This window comes from Mustela putorius, unplaced genomic scaffold (assembly GCF_011764305.1).
Source record: "Mustela putorius furo isolate JIRA1106 unplaced genomic scaffold, ASM1176430v1.1 tig00000487_pilon_pilon_pilon, whole genome shotgun sequence".
NCBI classification, from domain to species: domain Eukaryota; kingdom Metazoa; phylum Chordata; class Mammalia; order Carnivora; family Mustelidae; genus Mustela; species Mustela putorius.
The window spans coordinates 3,003,791-3,023,403 of record NW_025421399.1 but is presented as its reverse complement, the minus strand read 5'-3'; the positions used below and the strand labels follow the sequence as shown (position 1 = coordinate 3,023,403).

General features: G+C 54.1%; 1 protein-coding gene across 1 annotated transcript in view; it reads right to left on the bottom strand.

The window, feature by feature from the left end:
* The window catches only part of DBF4B (DBF4 zinc finger B), a 45,265-nt gene continuing 25,652 nt past the window's right edge, over positions 1–19,613 (bottom strand). The window contains 11 exon segments of the mRNA XM_013045996.2: positions 1–1,409; positions 1,411–2,071; positions 2,932–3,056; positions 3,202–3,310; positions 6,518–6,634; positions 8,761–8,806; positions 10,238–10,271; positions 12,344–12,420; positions 14,646–14,733; positions 15,499–15,549; positions 16,154–16,339. Of these exon segments, the coding sequence (XP_012901450.2) occupies positions 1,359–1,409; positions 1,411–2,071; positions 2,932–3,056; positions 3,202–3,310; positions 6,518–6,634; positions 8,761–8,806; positions 10,238–10,271; positions 12,344–12,420; positions 14,646–14,733; positions 15,499–15,549; positions 16,154–16,339 (1,545 nt within the window). The 3' untranslated portion in view covers positions 1–1,358.

Sequence of the window (19,613 nt, the reverse complement as noted above, 5' to 3'; positions counted from 1 at the left end):
TTTGCTATTTGCTATTAACAAATTTATTTACAGTTCCTGAACCAAGATTAATTATGGAATTTAACAGGAATGGCATAAAAAGGCCAAACATGACCTCTAGGAGGGCGGTTGTACATACAGTTGCTCTATTTCCAAAGTAACAACTCAGGTCCTCACCCGCAGCTAGGCCCCCCTTCCTTCTCCAAAATGAGACACAGCATAGCACCAGGCTTCTGGTAGCTCCAACATTTAAAGAAACAAACGCACAGAGGCAGAGAAGGGTGAGAAGAACCACAGCACGGAATGGGATAATAAAAAAAAAGTGGCCAGAGAATCGATAGCAAACGCATCTCTGTCTCCAGATTAATGGCTTGGCTGGAAGAAATGGGGGGAGGTCCTTGGGGAGGGAGGGAAAGGGTGATGCAGAAGTTGGCAGGTGAACTGCTGACCCTGGCATAGCAGAAATGGGATGGGGGGGGGGCAGCCATGGAAAAGCAGAAGGGTCCCTGGATGTGTGTGTGGGGTCTGGCCGTCCCCGGGGCTCAGGGTGAAAGTCCATTCAGTGCTGGGCTCCCCCCAAACGCAGGGGCGAGGGAGCTCTGGAGGTGCTGCAGCCGCCCCTCCTCTGCTTCGTATGTTCCTGAGGATCTGTGTGCACGCGCGTGGGGGGCTGGGGGAGGGGACAAACAGGCATTTCGGAAAGCAGGAGAGCCACATGCTCCTGGGAAGGGAAGCTGGGGTGGGGGTGGGGAACACCAAAACTTGCTGCACGAGGCAAGTGCCTGCAGAGGGACAGGAAGCCAGGCCAGGGCTCCTGCTGCTCCAGCCTCTTTGTGGTCCCTCCTTACGCCACCCCTGCCTCTGCCTCCTGGAGTGGGCGGCAGGCTCGGATGACTGCCCTCCGGTTGGGACACGGCTGGAGGGAGGGGCAGAGGGTGGCCCCCCGCCCAGACTCCCTTGGTCCTCCCCACCCACAGACCTGGCGAGTGGTGGACTGGCTCTGTTGACCCCACAGAGCTTGGCCGTGACCCACAGAGCTTGGCTATGACTGCAGCTGCTCACTTGGACATCAAAGGCCAGGCCATGGGGCTCTTCTGGCTCTTGCGGTGAGGCCCTGAGGTGCTCTGTGTGGCTCTGACCCTGGGTCCAGGGGCTGCTGCTGCCCCAGAGAACTCGGGGAGCGGTCCTCTGCCGGTGCTGGGAGACAGGGAGGTAGGGGGGCGGAGCCACCGGGCACAGCCGGCTCCTCTGAGGCCTGGTGGTGGTGGGGGGTACAGAGGTGGACTGGCTCTTACAGGTCCTCCTGGGGCCTGCATGTCAGCCGCAGTGTGCAGGTGGGCGGACAGCTGGCCTGGAGCCACAGGGCAGCAGGGTGCAGGCTAGCCAGCCACAGACAGGGCTGGGGGTGCACTCTCTGACTCCTCAGATCCCCGGGGGCCATTCTCCCCCAGGCCAAGGGGGCTGTGCGGCCCAGCACTCTGCTGGCCTCTCTGTGGGCTGCCAGGGGAAGGGCTCTGGGAGGGAGAGGCAGGTCTGTGGGTGGCATAAGGGGAGGAGGGAGGCCAAAGGCCTGTGCTCGTGGCCTGGAAGGGGAAGGGAGGAGAGAGGCCTGCTGCTGCTTGTCCTGGTGCCACCAGGGCTGCTGGCTCTCAGGACGAAGAAGGAGGCCTGTGGCTGGGACACCCCTGACCTCTTTTCGGGATTGCTACTGGGGAACTGAACCTTCCGCTTGTGGCCACCAGGGGCCACGTCCGGGCTAGAGAATTCCGCAGAACCAGAGCTTGTCAGGTGGCACTGGTGTCCAGGGCTCGTGGACTCTGGTGTCCCTTGGGGGTCTGCAATGACATCCATCGGTCCCCCCAGCTCCTGGCAGCTGGCTACTGGTCCTGGCATCTTGCCAGACCCCGCAGCTTCAGCAGGGGGTTCAGTAGGGGGCTTCATGCTGCCTGCTGTTCCATCTGGCTCTAGGGCACCCGGGTGCTCGTCTTCCTCTCTCCTCCTGGGAGACGTTGCCTGGGGACAGGAGGGCTGGCTGGGAGGCAGAGTCTCGAGCTGCAGAGGATCACCAGCTGAAGTTGGGGAGTCCGGCTGCCTGTGGGCACAGACATGTCCAGTGGGCCTCGGGGCTCCACTCCAGAGCAGGCGGTAGGCTGGGACCCTCCTGGGTGGGGGTCGGGGTCGGGCCGGGGTGCGGCTTGCACAGGGCTACCCTCACAGGTTTGGTGTGCTGAAGAGCGCGGCCCACTTCGGGGCTCCACGAAAGGTCCGTTCTCGGGCTCCCCTTGCAGCAGCGGCCAGTGCTGTCTGCGCCTCTCCTGGCTCTGTGGCCTGTGGTCAGTGCTGCCCAGAGGAACAGGTTAGAGGCTGTTCCATTTAATAACTTTGCAGTGGAGGCTGTGCCCTTTGGCGGCTAGAAGATGCAGCACAAGGCCTGGCTCTCCAAGTGGAGCCCAGGGAGCTGAAGACTTGGCCTGCGAGGGGAAGCCCCCGCTCCTTGGTGGGCAGCAGGGGAAGCTGGGCTCCAAGGATGCTGGGATTCTAGAGAACACCCTGCAGTCCTTTTGGGTCGGGGGTAACTTCTAGAAAGGCAGAAGAGATCTGGCTCTTTACCCATCTGGGAGGGACCCAGGAGCCCCCCTCGATACTTCTACACAGGCACATCACCAGGGACATGCCAGGAGCAGCAAAGGATCAGCTGCGCTCCCCACCCCCACAGGCAGAGCCCATGCTGGTGCTGGTGGGGGCCCAGTCCTCATCAGCCAGAGCCACAAATGGAGGGTTCCCAACCCCCACCAATCCCCAAGAGAACCAGGACAGAAGCTGGTGGAAAAGAGAAAACCGCCGCAGCCTGGTCCCCGGTCCCCGATGTCACTAGGCTGAGGGCTCCACCCCCCCATCGCGGGCAGCAGCAGTGGAGTGAGGACAGGGGCAGGGCCGGCGCAGGGCGCTCACCTGGGGAGGCTGGCCCACGGTGGGGCATCGGCAGAGCTGCGGCACAGCTGGGCGATGACCCGATCGACTTCTGCGTACGGGTGGGCTTCTAGCGCGAAGCCCTGGTGCTGGGGGCTCTGGAGATGCTGCCCGGGGTGAGAGGGGCACAGGGAATTAGACAGGAGTAGGGTAGGACGAGCAGGGCTGGACAAGCAGGGTGGAGGCGGGGGCCGGGGGGGAAGGCTGCTGGCAGAGCAGACCCAGGGAAGCTGCTGGGCAGGGAGGGCTCACCGCGTGGAGCTCCTCGAAGGCCTCCTGGCAGCACTCACAGAAGCCCTTCCTCCTCCTGGGCAGGGTGCGGGCAGCTGACTGCGGGCTCTGCTCTCGGTCTTTGGCTTCTCTGGGGAAAGCGCGGGGTGGGGGGAAGCGATCACGGCTGGGGCCCTCAGCGGGGTGGACCAAAACAGTTCGGCAGGCATGGGCAGGCCTGCCCCCACTTGGGACTCTTGTCCAGGGGTGGCAGGAGAAGCAACAAGGAAAGGGGGGAGCGCTCCCGGCGGGCACCCCATCCTGTCCCTGCCCCAACATGGCAAAGCACAGGTGAGGACAGGTGGCGGCAGGAATGCCTCCCAGGACAGACGTGGCTCGAGCTCACCCCCAAAGCCTCATCCCTTCGCGCTGCGTGATGACAGGGTCAATGCCTCAGTGGCAGCAAGGGGCCTGTGCTGTTCCTGCCCTCCACTCCCCTGACTGCCCCCTGCCCCGCCGGCCTGTCCCCTGCAGAGCTGATACATTCACTCAGGACCTGCCCGTCTCCTTCTCCAACCGGACTCCTCTTCTTAATTTCAGGCCCGTATTTTTAGCGGCTGCTTGGCTGTCTGAGCAAACTCAACGAAGTCCAAAATAGTCCCCGTCAAGGACTTTCTGAGCAGGATGGAGAATTCAGAAAGCAGAAAAAAGCTGATAATTCAACTACATGCAATCTAAAAAAAATGTATGCATGGCAGGAAATGCAAACAAAAGACAAATCACAGACAGGGGAGGGGGGTATTTATAACTAATAACACGGACAGGGGCTCATTTCCCTAATACGTGGAGGGCTCCTGACAAATCAGTAAGAAAAGCAACTAGAAAAGAAAGAAAAGCCAATGACAGACAAAAAGAAGGTTCACACAGAAAGAGATTCAAATGTTCAAATCGTAAGAATGTACTTAACCTCTTCCGTAATGAGAAAAAAAGGACAATGCAGATCACACCAAGACATAGTTTTTAACCCAGCAGGCTGGCGGAGGTCGGCACGGGGGCAGGCCTGGGGTTGGGGGGGGCAGCCGGGTGCAGGCCGGGGTGCATGTGGGCACATGGGCTTCACCCCCATGAGAAGTGATTTGGCCACGTTTATCAACATTATAAATGTTATAACCCTTTGATCCAGCACCTCTGCTTTTAGGAATTTGGTTCACAAATATATTCTGAGTGAGATTATTCATTGCAGCATTATTTATAACAGCAAAAGCCTGGAAATAATCTAAGCATCCATCAAGGAGAGACTGGTTACAGAAAGTACAGTAAGACCATCTGATGGAAAACCCTGAAGCCCTAAGAGGGAATGAGGAAGCTTTCTAAGGACTAATGGGAAATTAATCTAGGATACATTAAGTGGAAAAGGCTAGATCTAGCCCAGCCAATGTTATGCTACTCTTTACAGAAGAGGAGTGAAGGACACACAATGTACTTCTGTCCACACAAATTATGTTTTTTTTGTTTGTTTTTTAAAAGATTTTATTTATTTGAGAGAGAGAGAGAGAGAGAGAGAGAGATGAGAGGAGAGAGGTCGGCGGGAGAAGAGCCTGATGTGGGACTCGATCCTGGGACTCCAGGATCACGACCTGAGCCGAAGGCAACTGCTTAACCAAAGGAGCCACCCAGGCACCCCACACAAATTATCTCTGGACACAGAACCACAACCTAGAAACGGGAGAGTAGGTGTGGAATAGAGACCTTTCACTTTAGTTTTTTAAAAAGATTTTATTTATTCAAGACACAGACAGAGAGAGAACATGAGCAGAAGAGGCAGAGGGAGAGGGAGAGGCAGGCTCCCCACTGAGCAGGGAGCCCAACACAGGGCTTGATCCCAGGCCCGGGGGATCATGACCTCAACCACAGGCAGACGCTTAACCATCTGAGCCACCCAGGTGCCCCCAGACCTTTCACTTTATTTATTTATATTTCTAAAGATTTACTTATTTATTTGACAGAGAGAGAGAGAGCGAAAGAGGGAACACAGCAGGGGGAGTGGGAGAGGGAGAAGTCAGGCTTCCCGCTGAGCAGGGAGCCCAATGCGGGACTCAATCCCAGGACCCTGGGAACATACCTGAGCCAAAGGCAGATGCTTAACCACTGAGCACCCAGGCACCCCAGACCTTTCACTTTAAACCTTCTGTGATTCTTGGGACACCTGGGTGGCTCGGTCAGTTGAGCGTCTCTGCCTTCGGCTCGGGTCACCCGCATTGGGCTTCCTGCTCAGCGGGAAGCCTGCTTCTCCCTCTGCCTGGGGCTCCCCCTGCTTGTGCTCTCTGACAAACAAATAAAATCTAAAAAACAAAACAAAACCACCCCCTGTAACTCTTGAATTTGGAACCAAAATATAATAATTTTTAAATGAAAAAAATTAAACCTTTCCTCTCACAGATTTCCTCCCCGCTCCCCCACCCCGGGCCACTCTCTCGCTATACTTCTCCCACGCAGACACCAATGCTTCACTGTCCTTCCTTTACAACCTCCGCTCCTCTGCAATCTGCAGCCATCCGAGGCCCAGCACTGCCTACGGGTATCCCTTTCGCCTTCTGGGAAAGGTACACAGGGCACCAGGCTGTCACCTCGGCTTGCTCACGGTCTCTGTCTGCTGGGGGGGCACCCACAGGCCGCCCTTGCCCTGGGAACTTGCATGCTGGGAGCCTGCCTGCCCTAGTTCCCTGGTCTGTGAGCTAACCCTGTGACACAGCCGTTAGAAGGGGGTCCACGGAGGCATATGGTCCGTCTCCCAGGTCACATCCCTTCTGCACTCTGCTCAGGGAGGCTTCCAATTCTCACCCGTCTGCGGAGGAGGAACACCCACGGGCCTACAAGCCACTCTGGGCCACACAATGCGGCAGGTCCCCAGATTCCCTGCCCCCAAGTTATTCCTGACGTCAGGCCCAAGAGGCCTCCAACTTGGATGTGAACAGAGATCACCCGGGGAGCTGCCCAGCTGCCCACAAGAGCACAGTTCTGAAGGCTCCACCATGAGACTATGGTTCTGCACGTGGAGCCTGAGAACCTGCATTTTTAATGGGAGCCAAGGGCACTCTGATGAAGGTGGAGTATAGATGTGAGTTTTAGAAACCAGCCTACTGCCCTTTGGACCGAAGTCAAATTCCTTCGTAGGGATGGAGAACACCAAGTAAAACGGATGAAGATGCTTAGTATCTCTCTTCTCTGGGCGAAGTTCCCAGAACAGACTTTGCCTCAGGAGTGAACACATGGCCATTCCCCAAACGGGACCAGCAGGCTCCCCGGGGGAAGGGCCTGGCCCGCAGCTGCCCTTGGCACTCAGACCAGCAATACCCACCTGGTGCAATGCGAGCTGCCCGGGGTCGTCGTGGCCTCAAAGGGACTTGCATCTTTGGGTCCCAGAAAAGAAACTTCAGGAAAGGACTTAAATTGATGGTGGAAGGGACGAAACTTCCTGAAACACAGAGAACTTCCATTTTGAATACCGTCAGGGACAGGGAGAGGAGAGGGGAGGGCCTGGCCCAACACCCCTCCCCACCCCCCACCCCTGCCCCGAAGAATCCCAGTCCTGACAATGGCTTTTCCCCCACTCTGGCTACTCAATGAGTCCATTTACCCTCCCTGCATTGTCTGAGCAGAGGGGAACAAGTGGTGTTTGCCCATTTTATAGAAGAGGAAATGAAGCCTAAAATGTTTCGTGACCTGCCCAAGGGCTCACGACCGCTAAGTGGCCCAGACCAGGCAATGAGCCAAGTCTCCCGACTCCTGATCCAAATTCCCACTTTCCACCTTTGAGGACTCTGGCCTGGCAGACCTAAATGGAGGAATGTTTAAACCAGATCAGTGACTTTCCTATTCCAGGAAGAGGAACGTCTTTGCTCTGGGCTGCTCCTCGGTACCACCCGAGGGGAGGTATTCTGAATGGAAAAGAGCAGCACAGTTCTGGGGAGTCAGACCTACACTGAATGCTTCTGCCTCAAGCTGCTCACATTCAAGAGACTTCCAGAGCCAGGCACAGTGATCTGTGGGTCCGAGCAAAGCCTGCCGCTGTAGTGGACAGGCGCGCTGCGTGTGGCTGCAATAGCCTGTGCTCCAGGGGACAGTGTGGGCCATGGGTTTCTGGGGGGTGAGGGAGAGGCACAGTGAGAGTCCTATGGTCTCGGGGTGAATTAATCAGGAGTCAGTTCCCCACTTTCTTCCTCTTCAAGGTTTTGTTTCTGCCCAGAAGGCTACAAAGTTGAGTGTGGTGAGGTCACTGGGCTTCGGGAGAGCAAGCCAACAGAAGCACAGGACACCTTGTCTCCACTCTTGCCTACGCTGCTGGAGGCACCCCAACTGTGTATGGTACTCCCCGTTAAGTGACATGCGCCGGCCACGTGCAGTGCGACACTGGGGCACTGGCGGTGTGTACGAGCCATGACCACTTGTGTTTAACTGGTAGTGAAGGAGCTAGGGTAGAGGCCGTGCAGCCCCCATCCCACTGGAACTGGAGAAGAGAGCATCTCATCACCCTCCTGCGTTCCCTCCACTCATGGTTGGGCCACCAAAGCCAATTCTCTCCTGTGCCCAGAAGCCAAGAGGGAAACCCAGGTCTGCCTGGAGGATAGGCAGGCACATCAGGCTCCCGGCATTGGGCCTTTTAGCTGCCCTGCCTGAGGCTAAAAGACCCAGAAAGCTCTGGTCCCAGGAGTCTCTGCTGGCTTCACACGGGCTTTTTCTTTAAATACAAACAAAAAAACCCAAAGCCAACTTTTTATTTTGAGGTCATCATAAATTTGCAGGTTTCTCAGCCAGTACTTACTGAAGAGTCAGTGATAACCAAGGCGACTAACAGCCCACAGATTACCCCCATATGCCCTGGCTGTCTAGAAAGAAGAGGCCCTACTGGGGGACAGACAGGGCAGAGTGCGGAGGACACCAGGCAGGATGGGCAGGACACCCAGATTCTGGCCTTGGGCTGAGCTTCATTGGCAACATGGCTGTATTAAGTCCCTTAATTTCTCTGACCTCAGTTTCCCCACTAGGAAAAGGATGGGTTCTCCTCATGCCCATCCTTCCCAGGCCCTCACGAGATACTGTGTGTCAGAAGAGGGTTCTGTATCGCCAAACAGAAGGGCTTCCAGTACAAGATGGTCTCACAAGGGAACCGCCACACCAGCCCAAGCACCCTGGCTTCAGCCAAGGCGACGGTACCAGTACTGCCGGGAGCCAGCAGGGGTTCAGCAGTGAGCGTCAGTGTGCACCCCTGGTGGGGGGGAGGGGGAAGGCGAGGAGCCATGAGCCTGGGCGGGACATGAGCGCTCCTAAAAGCAGAGCATTCAAAAGAGGTAATGCACACACAGGTCACTAACCTCTGACTCATGACTAAGAGGAGGGCCAACTGTGCAAGGGCCCCCTTCAGAGGCTCCTCCTGGTCTGTGGGAGACTTCTCCATGACAGGGGGAGAGAGCGGCTTCTGGGGAAGACGAAGGTGGAGGGCCGAGGGGCTCTAGGACCGTCACATCGGCTTGGGGCCCCTGAGCACCTGTCCTCCGTGCGGGCCTGGTGAGGCTGAAGGGAGGAGGGCCCCCCACAACTCACCTGCTCTCATCTTCGATTTTGAGGAACGGTGCCTTCAGCTTGGCCACTGGAAAGGAAACACACACACATGAGCCATCTGTCGGCTCCGGGGCAGGGCCCGCAGGGGAAATGCGCTGATAGGCAAGGCTGTGCCAAAGTCTAAGAGTCACACAGAACCGAGACCCACGCCACCCGGAGGTGTGCCCTTCCATTCGGCTGGGGTCAGCCAACACCCCCGTCTCTTCTGGTCTCTACCTGAGGTGAGAGAGAAGAGGTTCCCCAGTGGGGAGAGGCTGCAGGGGGCTTCCCACCCCAAAGCAGGATGGGGGACCCTGCTGTGTGGGGACGCTGGAGGCCGTCAGGGTGAGAAACCTGGCAGTCTCGGCTCGTTTCCGCTAAAAGCCTCGGGTCCTTCCCGACCTGCCCTCCTGCTGCCTCAGAATCCCGAGGGGCCTGAGAACACTCCCAGGTGGGAGACTCCAGGGTTTTTTTGCGGGAAAAGCAGGGAGGAAGAGAGCCAAAGAGTGTTTAGGGATCAAAGCAGGAGGGCAGTAAAAAAAAAAAAAAAATCAAAGGTGAAATCTGGATCCTGGATGAACAGGGCAAGGGGCGCTGGGAAGACGAATTTGCTCAGTTAATCAAGAGATTCCTCTCCTCTGTGAGCTAGGTATTCGCAGAGTTTACAAAATCTCTTAGGTATTAAGAACCCCATCTTCTTCCCCCAGAGGACCTGTGAGAAGGGCAGCTGGGCAGGCTGGGAGCACGGGCAGCCCCAGAGGCCCCCAGACCTTCCCCCTCCTTGAGAGGCCGGCGCCTCCCCCCTCAGACCCGCCCCAGGCTCCACCAGCGCCCAAGCCAAAAGCAGCCTTGCTCCTCGCAAGGCAGCAGCTCTCATTAATTACTTTTTGGGGGCGATTTCTTGTCTTTCTAATTAACTGAGACAGTGATTAAAATCAATTCCCCCACAGATTTCCTTGAATTTTGAACATGAGAGGTGCCAAGTGACTTTTCTTAGCTCCTACTTGTGCACGAATAAATGCCACTTAAAGAGCAGCTCCGGGAGAAACATCCAGGGGGAGAAACTCTCCTGCGGTCCAAGAGGGGCCGGGAGCCGGGCTGTCAATCTGCCTGTTTGTCAGTTTCGGGGAGTCTGGCATTTGGGAGAGTGGTAGGCAGCTGTCACACTGCCCACCCCAAACTGCTCCTGAATCAGAGGGAAGAGGAAGGCAAACTTCAGGCAGGGCCGGGATCCGGCCGTGGCCGCACGGGGTCCTGGCGCTAAGGAGAAGCTCGGGCCACGCGGCTCTGGGCTTGCTCCCGGATACCCTTCTCCCGCCCTCTCGCCTCCAAAGCACAGGCCCTGCAAACATGACAGGACAACCTGGACTCGCTCGCTTCCTGCCGCAGAAAAGCGAGCAGATGCTGCCACAGAGGGAGCCGTGGGGAAGCGTTTAGGAGGGAGGGACTGCAGTTAGATGAGGAAAGCTACCACACTGACCTTTCCGCGTTCTTGACTCTGCTGGACACGCTCCCTAAATGGAAAGGAAAATAGGTTAAGGATGCGAGGGAGCTGGAGGGTCGAGGAAGCAGGTCTGGTGAGGCAAGTCTCTGTGAGTCTGTCTGCCCCACTTTGCTTCCTGCTGTCAGCTGGGCCCTAAGCGCGGGCAGAGCCGACACAATGGCTCCCTCTGGCTCCCCAGGGACATGAGGGGGGGGCGAGCCCTGTGAGCGCATCTCAGTGGCAGCTGATTTTGTGGAGGGAACGCAGTACACCAGGAAGTGCAAGAGATGCAGAACCCCCGGGCCCGGGTGCAGGCCCGTGCTGTGCCGCCCGGGGTACAAGCGACAGCCCCCCACCTCGCCGACTTGGCCACAAGGTACAGACAAATGCAAAGGGAGGCGGCAATAGACCTGATGCAGGGCAGGTGCCCAGACGCGGCAGCTCGCATCTCCCAGGCCCTGCTGCTGTTCCAGGTCAGCTTACACACCTCTTGCTTTCCTGTGCCCTGTGCTGTGTATTTGGACCCTGTGGGTCAAAACCAATGTTTGGGTCTGGGACGCCTGAGTGGCTCAGTTGGTTAAGCGTCTGCCTCCAGCTCAGGTCATGAGGTCACGATCCTGGGGTCCTGGGATCAAGCCCCTCATCAGGCCCCCTGCTCAGCAGGGAGCCTGCTTCTCCTTCTCCCTCTGCTGCTCCCCCTGCTTGTACGCGCTCTCTCTCAAATAAATAAATAAGATCTTTAAAAGAAAAACAAAACAAATCTGTGTTTAGGTCAAGGTCAAACAAAGCTACTATATTATTAAAAATTAAATGGAAAAAAATAAGAAATCAGGGAGGGGGTTGGCAGAGATCTAGTGGGTCCAGGTCCATGTAGGTTCTGGATTCTTCTCTAGGCAACAACTCCAGGGCACCCATGACCCAAAGAAGCTTTCCCTATCTCCTTGCATATCAGCCAACTGCACACAGAACTTACTCTGAAAGACCCCTAAGTATCTACAAAATAGATTATTGGGGCACCTGGTGGCTCAGTGGGTTAAAGCCTCTGCCTTCCGCTCGGGTCATGATCCCAGGGTCCTGGGATCGAGCCCATGTCGGACTCTCTGCTCGGCAGGGAGCCTGCTTCCCTTCTTCTGTCTCTGCCTGCCTCTCTGCCTACTTGTGATCTGTCAAATAAATAAATAAAATCTTAAAAACAAAAGATTATTAAGTGAATAAGGCAAAGTAAAAATACCATGCGTTTGCAAAAAAGAGAGGAACTTTTGATTTATCTGCTCCCATAAGCACGGACCCTGGGAGGATACCTGGGAAACTATTCACACTGCTTATCTTGGGGAGGGAGCCTGGCAATGGGTGTAGAAGTCGCAGCGGAGAAAGACTTTCCTCGTACAACCCTCTGAATGGTGAACAATGCAGATCTATTTCACAGAAGCAGGAGAACCCCGAAGACTCCTAGATCAGAGGGTGTGGAGCAAGGGGCGCTGGGGCGGAGGGCTCCCTCTGCTATGGAGGGGTTCGCTACCACTGCTGGTCCTGCTCCTGGGTACCAGGCCCTGGGGGGTACCTGAAAGGCTTAATCCTTCCTCAGATTCAGGCTGGATGAAGACACCGTGGCTTTAAAAATCAGCCTGGGCTCTCTTGATGTAGGGTACACACAGTTCTAACTCTAGCAGAGGAAGGAAAAGCCAAATAGGAATTTGGAAGGTGACAGCTCTTTTAAACCGCAACATCCCCCACCCCCACCCATGCAAGCTGCAGGCTCATTCCTGGGCCAAGAGCTGGCCCCAGAACGGCAGCCTAGCCAGCAGGCCCTGAGCACTTCTGTTTTATCTAGGCCACGACTAGCCATGGGCAGTCCACAGCCCAGGCCACGGTGCATGCCTCAGTGGACCATGGGAGATCTGCAGGTAGCACGGGGAGGAGAGGGCAGGGCAACGAGAGGCTGTGGACACCAGGGCCACGCTGATGACGGAGGCTGCACTCTTCCTCCTTTTTCTGAAATGGCCAAGAACACATGGCTCACGTGGGTCAGGGGTTTACCAAAGCTGTCACCGACTTCACCACTGCAGACCATCCGTTTCCCTTCAGTTCGGCAGGACAACCTACCTCTGGCTTCTTCTTCGGCCCTTGTTTCTTCACACACAGAGCATCAAGAGACAGCTGCTGCACGTGCATCAGCATTTCTGTGGAGGAAACAGAGGGCTGTGGCCAAAGGCTCCCACTCCTCTCTCCCCAGCACAGCCCCTTCTTGGGGCTGGGGGCTCAGCTTCTCACCGGCCTGGCCCCCTGGATCACACCAGCCTTGCCTGCCACCTTCTGGCTATGTGTCATCTCTGCACCTGCTGATAATAAAAGAAAGGGCTGGGTCCTCTCTCCTTGGGAAAGTACCCAAGCTGGGTTCGGGCTATTTTGCCGCACTGGGTACCGCTCTTGAAGAGGAGCGGCCTTACGGCTCACAAGGGCTTTACGGTACCACTGAAGAGCTGTGCCCGAGATGGGGCGACACCAGCCACGTGCATTACTCAGATGCAGCCTTAGATGGAAGACTCAGCAGGAGCTTCCCTAACACACAGGAAGGCAGGAAATTAGATCATGTTAGAAATCTCTGATTTTCCAGTGACAAAAGAGCCCCCCAACATCCCAGACTGTACCTTCCTGAGCACAATTCTTGAACGCCCTGGCAGGCGTCTGGCTAGATCTGGATCAGCCCCCTACAGTGTTATTAGAAAACCCTAGACTCAGAGCAGAGCTGGGTACGTGGGCTAGTCACTGCTGGCTGATTCAGGATGGCTGTTCTAACGTAAATTTATGACAACCTGCAAATCAGCGATTACAGTGTGAGGCAATCCTACATAAAAGAAAGAACATAAAAAAAAATGTTTTTTTAAAGATTTTATTTTTGGGGCACCTGGCTGGGTTGGTCAGTGGAGCATGTGACTCCTGATCTTGGGGTTGTGAGTTCAAGGCCCACGTTGGGTGCAGAGATTACTTTAAATAAAATCTTTTATTATTTTTTATTTTATTTTTCTAAAGGTTTTATTTACTTATTTGAGAGCAAGAAAGAGCAAAAGCAGAGAGAGGCAGAGGGAGAAGGAGACGTAGGCTCCCCACTGAGCAGTCCCCGGGATGGTGACCTGAGCCGAAAGAAGACGCTTAAACGACAGAGCCACCCAGACGCTCCTAGAATAAAACCTTTTTTTCCCTAAAATAAAATCTTAAAAAATAAAAATAGAAATAAAAATAAAAAAGATTTGGGGCACCTGGGTGGCTCAGTCAGTTAGGCACCTGCCTTCGGCTCTGGTCATGATTTCTGGGTCCTGGGATCGAGTTCTGCATCAGGCTCCACGCAGTGGGGAGTCTGTTTGTCCCCCTTCCTCTGCCTCTCTCCACACTTGTGTTCTTTCTCTTTCAAATAAATAAAATCTTTTATAAAATAAAATAGATTTTATTTTTAGGGACGCCTGGGTGGCTTAGTCAGTTAATGTCTGCCTTCAGCTCAGGTCATAATCCTGGGGTCCTTGGATCGAGTCCCATATCAGGCTCCTTGCTCTGCCAGGAGCCGATTTCTCCCTCTGCCTGCTGCTCTCCCTGCTTGTGTTCTCTGTCTTTCTCTGGCAAATAAATACATAAAATCTAGGGGAAAAAAAAGATTTTATTTTTAAGCAATCTCTGCACCCAGTGTGGGGCTCGAACTCATAATCCTGAGATCAAGAGTTGCAGGCTCCACCGACCAAGCCAGCCAGGTGCCCTGAAAGAACATGAAATTTAGTTGGGTCAAACTAGGTTGGAATGTGGGCCACACTCCTCACTTGTGATGACATTAGGGATAATTTACCTAATATCTACTAAGGCTCAGTTTCTTTATCTGTACAATGGGCAAAAGACTGCAATGGGGACTAACTGAGCTGATACCTAGCAGAGTAATATGTAGTCAGTGGTTATGGAGAATAGGAGGATTTCTGTATTTTTTGTTGTTGTTGTTTTTAAGGATGTCATTTATTTATGTGACAGAGTGCGCGAGAGCACCAGGAGGGGGAGCAGGCAGATGGAGAGGGGGAAGCAGGTCTGATGTGGGGCTTGATCTCAGGACTCTGGGATCATGACCAGAGCTGAAGGCAGACACTTAGCTTACGTAGCCCCCCAGGCGCCCCGGATTTCTGGATCTGTGGAGAAGGATCATGACACCAGCTGGAGGGGGGTGCAGCACAGCTAAACAAAGCGGTGCCTTCCAGCACCCGCGCCCTGCTCTCACTCTGGCTGGTCCACGTCCCCCACCTCTGTGCGTCAACACAGTGAGTGAGTCCATCTGGCTTTCCGCTAGCTTCCACTGGCGGACAGCCCTCTAAGAGCAGATGCTGTCAGCCAGTCACCAAGTCCCCTCTGCGGAAGCCCTGTGCAGAAACGGTACCGTCCACGTGCAGGATCCTCACTCCCCAGGAGCGGGCATTGGTCAGGAGACTGCTGCTGCTCCCGCCGCTTCCTCCGCTGCTGCTCTCCTGGAAAGACAACCCGGTCAGGCAGGAGCAACAGACTCCCCAAGGCCTAACGGGCTCCGGGTGGCCCCCATGAAGAGAGGGTGTGGGAGAGTCTCCCCCAGGCCCCCCAAGGACCCTGTTTCCTACATGGGCCAGTCCCCGCCCCTGGTGATCAGGAAGGAATGGAGGGTTCTCAGAGAGCTGTCTGTCCGTTTGCCAGGAGGGCCTCTGTGAGCCAAGCTCTTGGCACCCAGCAGGGACCCGACAAACAGCAGCGCCAGCCGCCACCATCAAGCAGGAAGCTGTGTCTGCCTCAGACTGTCCCCACCCCACCACCCAAGCACAGCCCACCTCCTCCCTTGGCCACAGCCAAGCACCCTCCTTGACACCACTTCTCCCACTTTCCTCACAAGAGCACCCTGACTCCTACTCCCATGACTTCACTTCAGTGGCTCTGGATCTCGCAAAAGGGATAAACAGCTACTTATACGAGATGCGCAGCCTGGCTTATGTGCAGTGCAGACACATCCCCCAGTGTCCCTCCGGGGTGCTCTCGCTAGCTCTGGAGACGGAAGGATGGGGGAGTCAAGACCCAGGCTTTACCACCACCCTGGGTGACTCTGGACAAACTGCTTTACTTCTCTGAACTCTACCTGCTCATCTGTAAGAAGGAAATAAAGACGCTCCATCCCACAGCTGTGCATTTCGTGGCCGTATTCTGGAAAGCCCTCAGGAGAAAGGCTATGTCCTCCCCCGGGCACCTTCAGCCCGCCTCCCTTGGCTCACCTGGTTTCTGATGGCCTTCTGCAGCAGCTCCTTCCCTCTGCTCAGAGGCACCTGACAGGAAGAGAAGAGCCGTGAGCCAGACTCTGCAGCCCACCTGTGCACAGATGTGCCCCACAGGCGCCAGAGGCGGGGTGGGGGGAGGGGTCCTAGGGACCTGGCTCTCGGAAAGCTGGGAGCAGTGACAGCTGAGGAGCAGCAGAACGAGAGCCCAAAGAAGTTTCTGGAGTAAAGAAAAAGCCACCTACAATTCCAGGTCACCCACAGGTAGCCACAGCTTGGACCCCGGTGGAGATGGATGTCCTGGTCAAAGTGTCCCCCATGTTCTAAGACCACTCTTTGAGAGTTTCCACACGCCCAGCAGAGCAACCTGGCTCAATTTCAACAAGTCTTCCCTGGTTTACAAAGGACCTTCCTATTGTTTCTGAACCTCTGACACGGAAGTCCCATGAAAAGTGAAATGTATCACAGAAGGGACCGCGTGGGGATAACAACTTGGTGAGCTTTTTGGATGTAGAGCTAGATTCAGTCCCTGAATTCAAATGAGGGATTAAATTAAACCAGACGAAACTAAAGCTGGAGACCGCCCACAGGGGCTCACCGAGGTGTACTTCCTTTGTTCAGAGAACACACCTTTCGTACCCAATGAGATTCTTACCGAGTCTGCAGGCTTCTGTGAAGGCCTGGTGTGGCCACCCTTTGGATGGGCCATGGATGGTGTCTGTCCTCTGACCTCGCTGGGGCTGGGGCAGCCTCTGGGGCTTGTCCTACTGCTCTCTGTCTTCGCCTCCCTGCGGCTGGACACGATGTAACTTACTTCTTTGCTCAGAAAACCCTCAATTACCTGAAACCAGATCACAGAGGTGGCTGCAAACCAAAAGGCAGATGTAGAATCATCGATTTTGAGAGGCTGGGGAAGGAAATCTTGGCTGCCAGAAGTTTCAGAATCAATGTCTTTAAATAGACCAAATGCAGTTCTGTTCCGAGCCCCCAAGAAGACGTCATCCTGAAACACAATAGGGTCTATATATATATGTGTATAGAAAATACAGGTTTTTGTCTCCAGAACGGCTGCTTCTGACCCAGCAGCAAAAGGCCACAGGCTTTGTTATTTGACCAGTTTGAGTCTGCACAGAGCGAGAGCACACTGACGGGGCTCGACAAGATTAAGAGTAGCTTAGTTGGGGGCGCCAAGGTGGCTCAGTCAGGTAAGCTCAAGTCATGATCCCAGGGTCCTGGGATCGAGTCCTGCAATGGGCTTCCTGCTCAGCAGGGAGCCTGCTTCTCCCTCTCCCTCTGCTGCTCCCCCGGCTTATGCCTTCTCCCTCTCAAATAAATAAATAAAATCTGGAAAAAAAAAGGGGGGAGGCGCCTGGGTGGCTCAGTGGGTTAAGCCGCTGCCTTCGGCTCAGGTCATGATCTCAGGGTCCTGGGATCGAGTCCCGCATTGGGCTCTCTGCTCAGCAGGGAGCCTGCTTCCTTCTCTCTCTCTCTCTGCCTGCCTCTCTGCCTGCTTGTGATTTCTCTCTGTCAAACAAATAAATAAAATCTTTAAAAAAAAAAAAAAAAAAAAAAAAAAAAAAAAAAAAAAAAAAAAAAAAAAAGGCCCCTGGGTGGCTCAGTCGGCTAAGTATCTGCCTTTGAATCAGGTCATGATCCCAGGGTCCTGGGATCAAGTCCCACATTGGGCTCTCTGTTCAGTGGGGAGCCTACTTCTCCCTCTATCCCTCCTCCTAGCTCCTGATCTCTCTCTCAGAAATAAAATCTTAAAAAAAAAAAAAAAAAATTAAGAGGCGCCTGGGTGGCTCAGTGGGTTAAGTCTCTGCCTTCGGCTCAGGTCATGATCTCAGGGTTCTGGGATTGAGATCCGTGTTGGGCTCTCTGCTCGGCGGGGAGCCTGCTTACCCCCCCCACCCCCGCCTGCCTCTCTGCCTACTTGTGATCTGTCAAATAAATAAATAAAATTTTTATTAAAAAAAAAATGATGGGGTGCCTGGGTGGCTCAGTGGGTTAAAGCCTCTGCCTTCAGCTCAGGTCATGATCCCAGGGTCCTGGGATCGAGCCCCATATCGGGCTCTCTGCTCTGCGGGGAGCCTGCTTCCTCCTCTATCTCTGCCTGCCTCTGCCTACTTGTGATCTCGGTCTGTCAAGTAAATAAATAAAAATCTTTAAAGAAAAAAAATTAAAAACAAAATAAATGAGGGGCTGAGAGGCGCCTGGGTGGCTCAGTGGGTTAAAGCCTCTCCCTTCAGCTCAGGTCATGATCCCAGGGATCAGGGTCCTAGGATCGAACCCCGTATCGGGCTCTCTGCTCAGCAGGGAGCCTGCTTCCTCCTCTCTCTGCCTGCTTCTCTGCCTACTTGTAATCTCGGTCAAATAAATAAATAAAATCTTAAAAAAAAAAAGTTAAAAAAAAAATGAAAAAGAATAGCTTAGGTCACAGCTTTCCTGTGAAGGCGCACTGTGGCATTCTAACACTGCACCTGTGATCTTGGCCACACCACCAAACGGAGCAAAAATATGAAACCAGAAACGGTCTTGGAGAGAGTGAGTGAGGGAGAGAGCACTCGAAGACAAGCAGGTGGTGAGAGGGCGGGGGCAGAGGGAGAGGGAGGAGGAGAGAGAATCTCAAGCAGGCGTCACACATGCCCAGCACAGAGCACAACACAAGGCTCAATCTCACAACCTCGAGATCGTGACCTAAGCTGAAATTGAGAGCTGGATGCTCAGGGCGCCTGGGTGGTTCAGTCATTTCAGTGTCCAACTCTTGATTCCAACTCAGGTCAATCTCGAGATCATGAGATTAAGCCCCATGTTGGGTTCCCTGCTCAGCTGGGAGTCTGCTTCTCTCCCTTGCCTTCAGCCCCTGCCCTGGCTCATGCGCACGCATGTACTCTTTCTCTAAAATAAATGAATCTTAAAAAAAAAAAAAATGAGTTGGACACTCAACCAACTGAGTCACCTAGGTGCCTCAGTAACTTGTTTTATGCCCCAGTTCTGGGGTGGTTTTTTACACACCAAAGGCTAAATGATAGAACAGGCTACAAGTTCAAAGGAAATTTGGGGCCAGGTGCGGGTGTATAATCATCATTTGGTACATTCCCCACTGCTGAGTTTCCATATCCCTGAGCTTCTGTTCCTTTGACAATTCTCTGCATTCCAAGTTTATTCAAGTCATTTCCCCAGCTGCCTGCCTCTTTGGGGCCAAGGGCCATCATCCTATTTTCTAAACACAAGAGTTACCCATGCCAGCTGCTTACTAAGACACACATGCACCTTAAAAATATTTTAAAGGACAGGGGCGCCTGGGTGGCTCAGTGGGTTGGGCTGCTGCCTTCAGCTCGGGTCATGATCTCGGGGTCCCGGGATCGAGTCCCACATCGGGCTCCCTGCTCGGCAGGGAGCCTGCTTCCTCCTCTCTCTCTTTCTGCCTCTCTGCCTACTTGTGATCTCTGTCAAATAAATAAATAAAACCTTAAAAAATATATATATTTTAAAGGACACAAACATGGCAAATGCTTTTTACCCAAAGTTTTTTTTAACCAGTGTTATTTAAAAGAGCTAAAATTTAGAAATAATCTCAATGTCCACAGTGGAACAATTAAGTAAACTAATAACCCGCTCAAAAAATATTATATGCTCATTACAAATAATGCATATGAGGGACAATAATGATAGGAAAGTGCTAATGCATTAAGGTTGTGGGCAAAATATTGGTAATCAAAAACGTATTCATTGGGACGCCTGGGTGGCTCAGTTGGTTAGGCAGCAGCCTTCGGCTCGGGTCATGATCCCAGTGTCCTGGGATCGAGTCCCACATGGGGCTCCTTGCTCCACAGGGAGCCTGCTTCTCCCTCTGACTCTGCGCCTGCCTGTGCTCGCTCTTGCTCTCTCTCTCTGACAAATAAATAAATAAAATCTAAAAAAAAAAACCCCAAAAAACCAAAAAACGTATTCATGATCATAACTACACAGAAAATGAGCATTAAAAAAAAAAAAAAAAAAATAGGGCGCCTGGGTGGTTCAGTGGGTTAAGCCGCTGCCTTCGGCTCAGGTCATGATCTCAGGGTCCTGGGATTGAGTCCCACATCGGGCTCTCTGCTCAGCGGGGGGCCTGC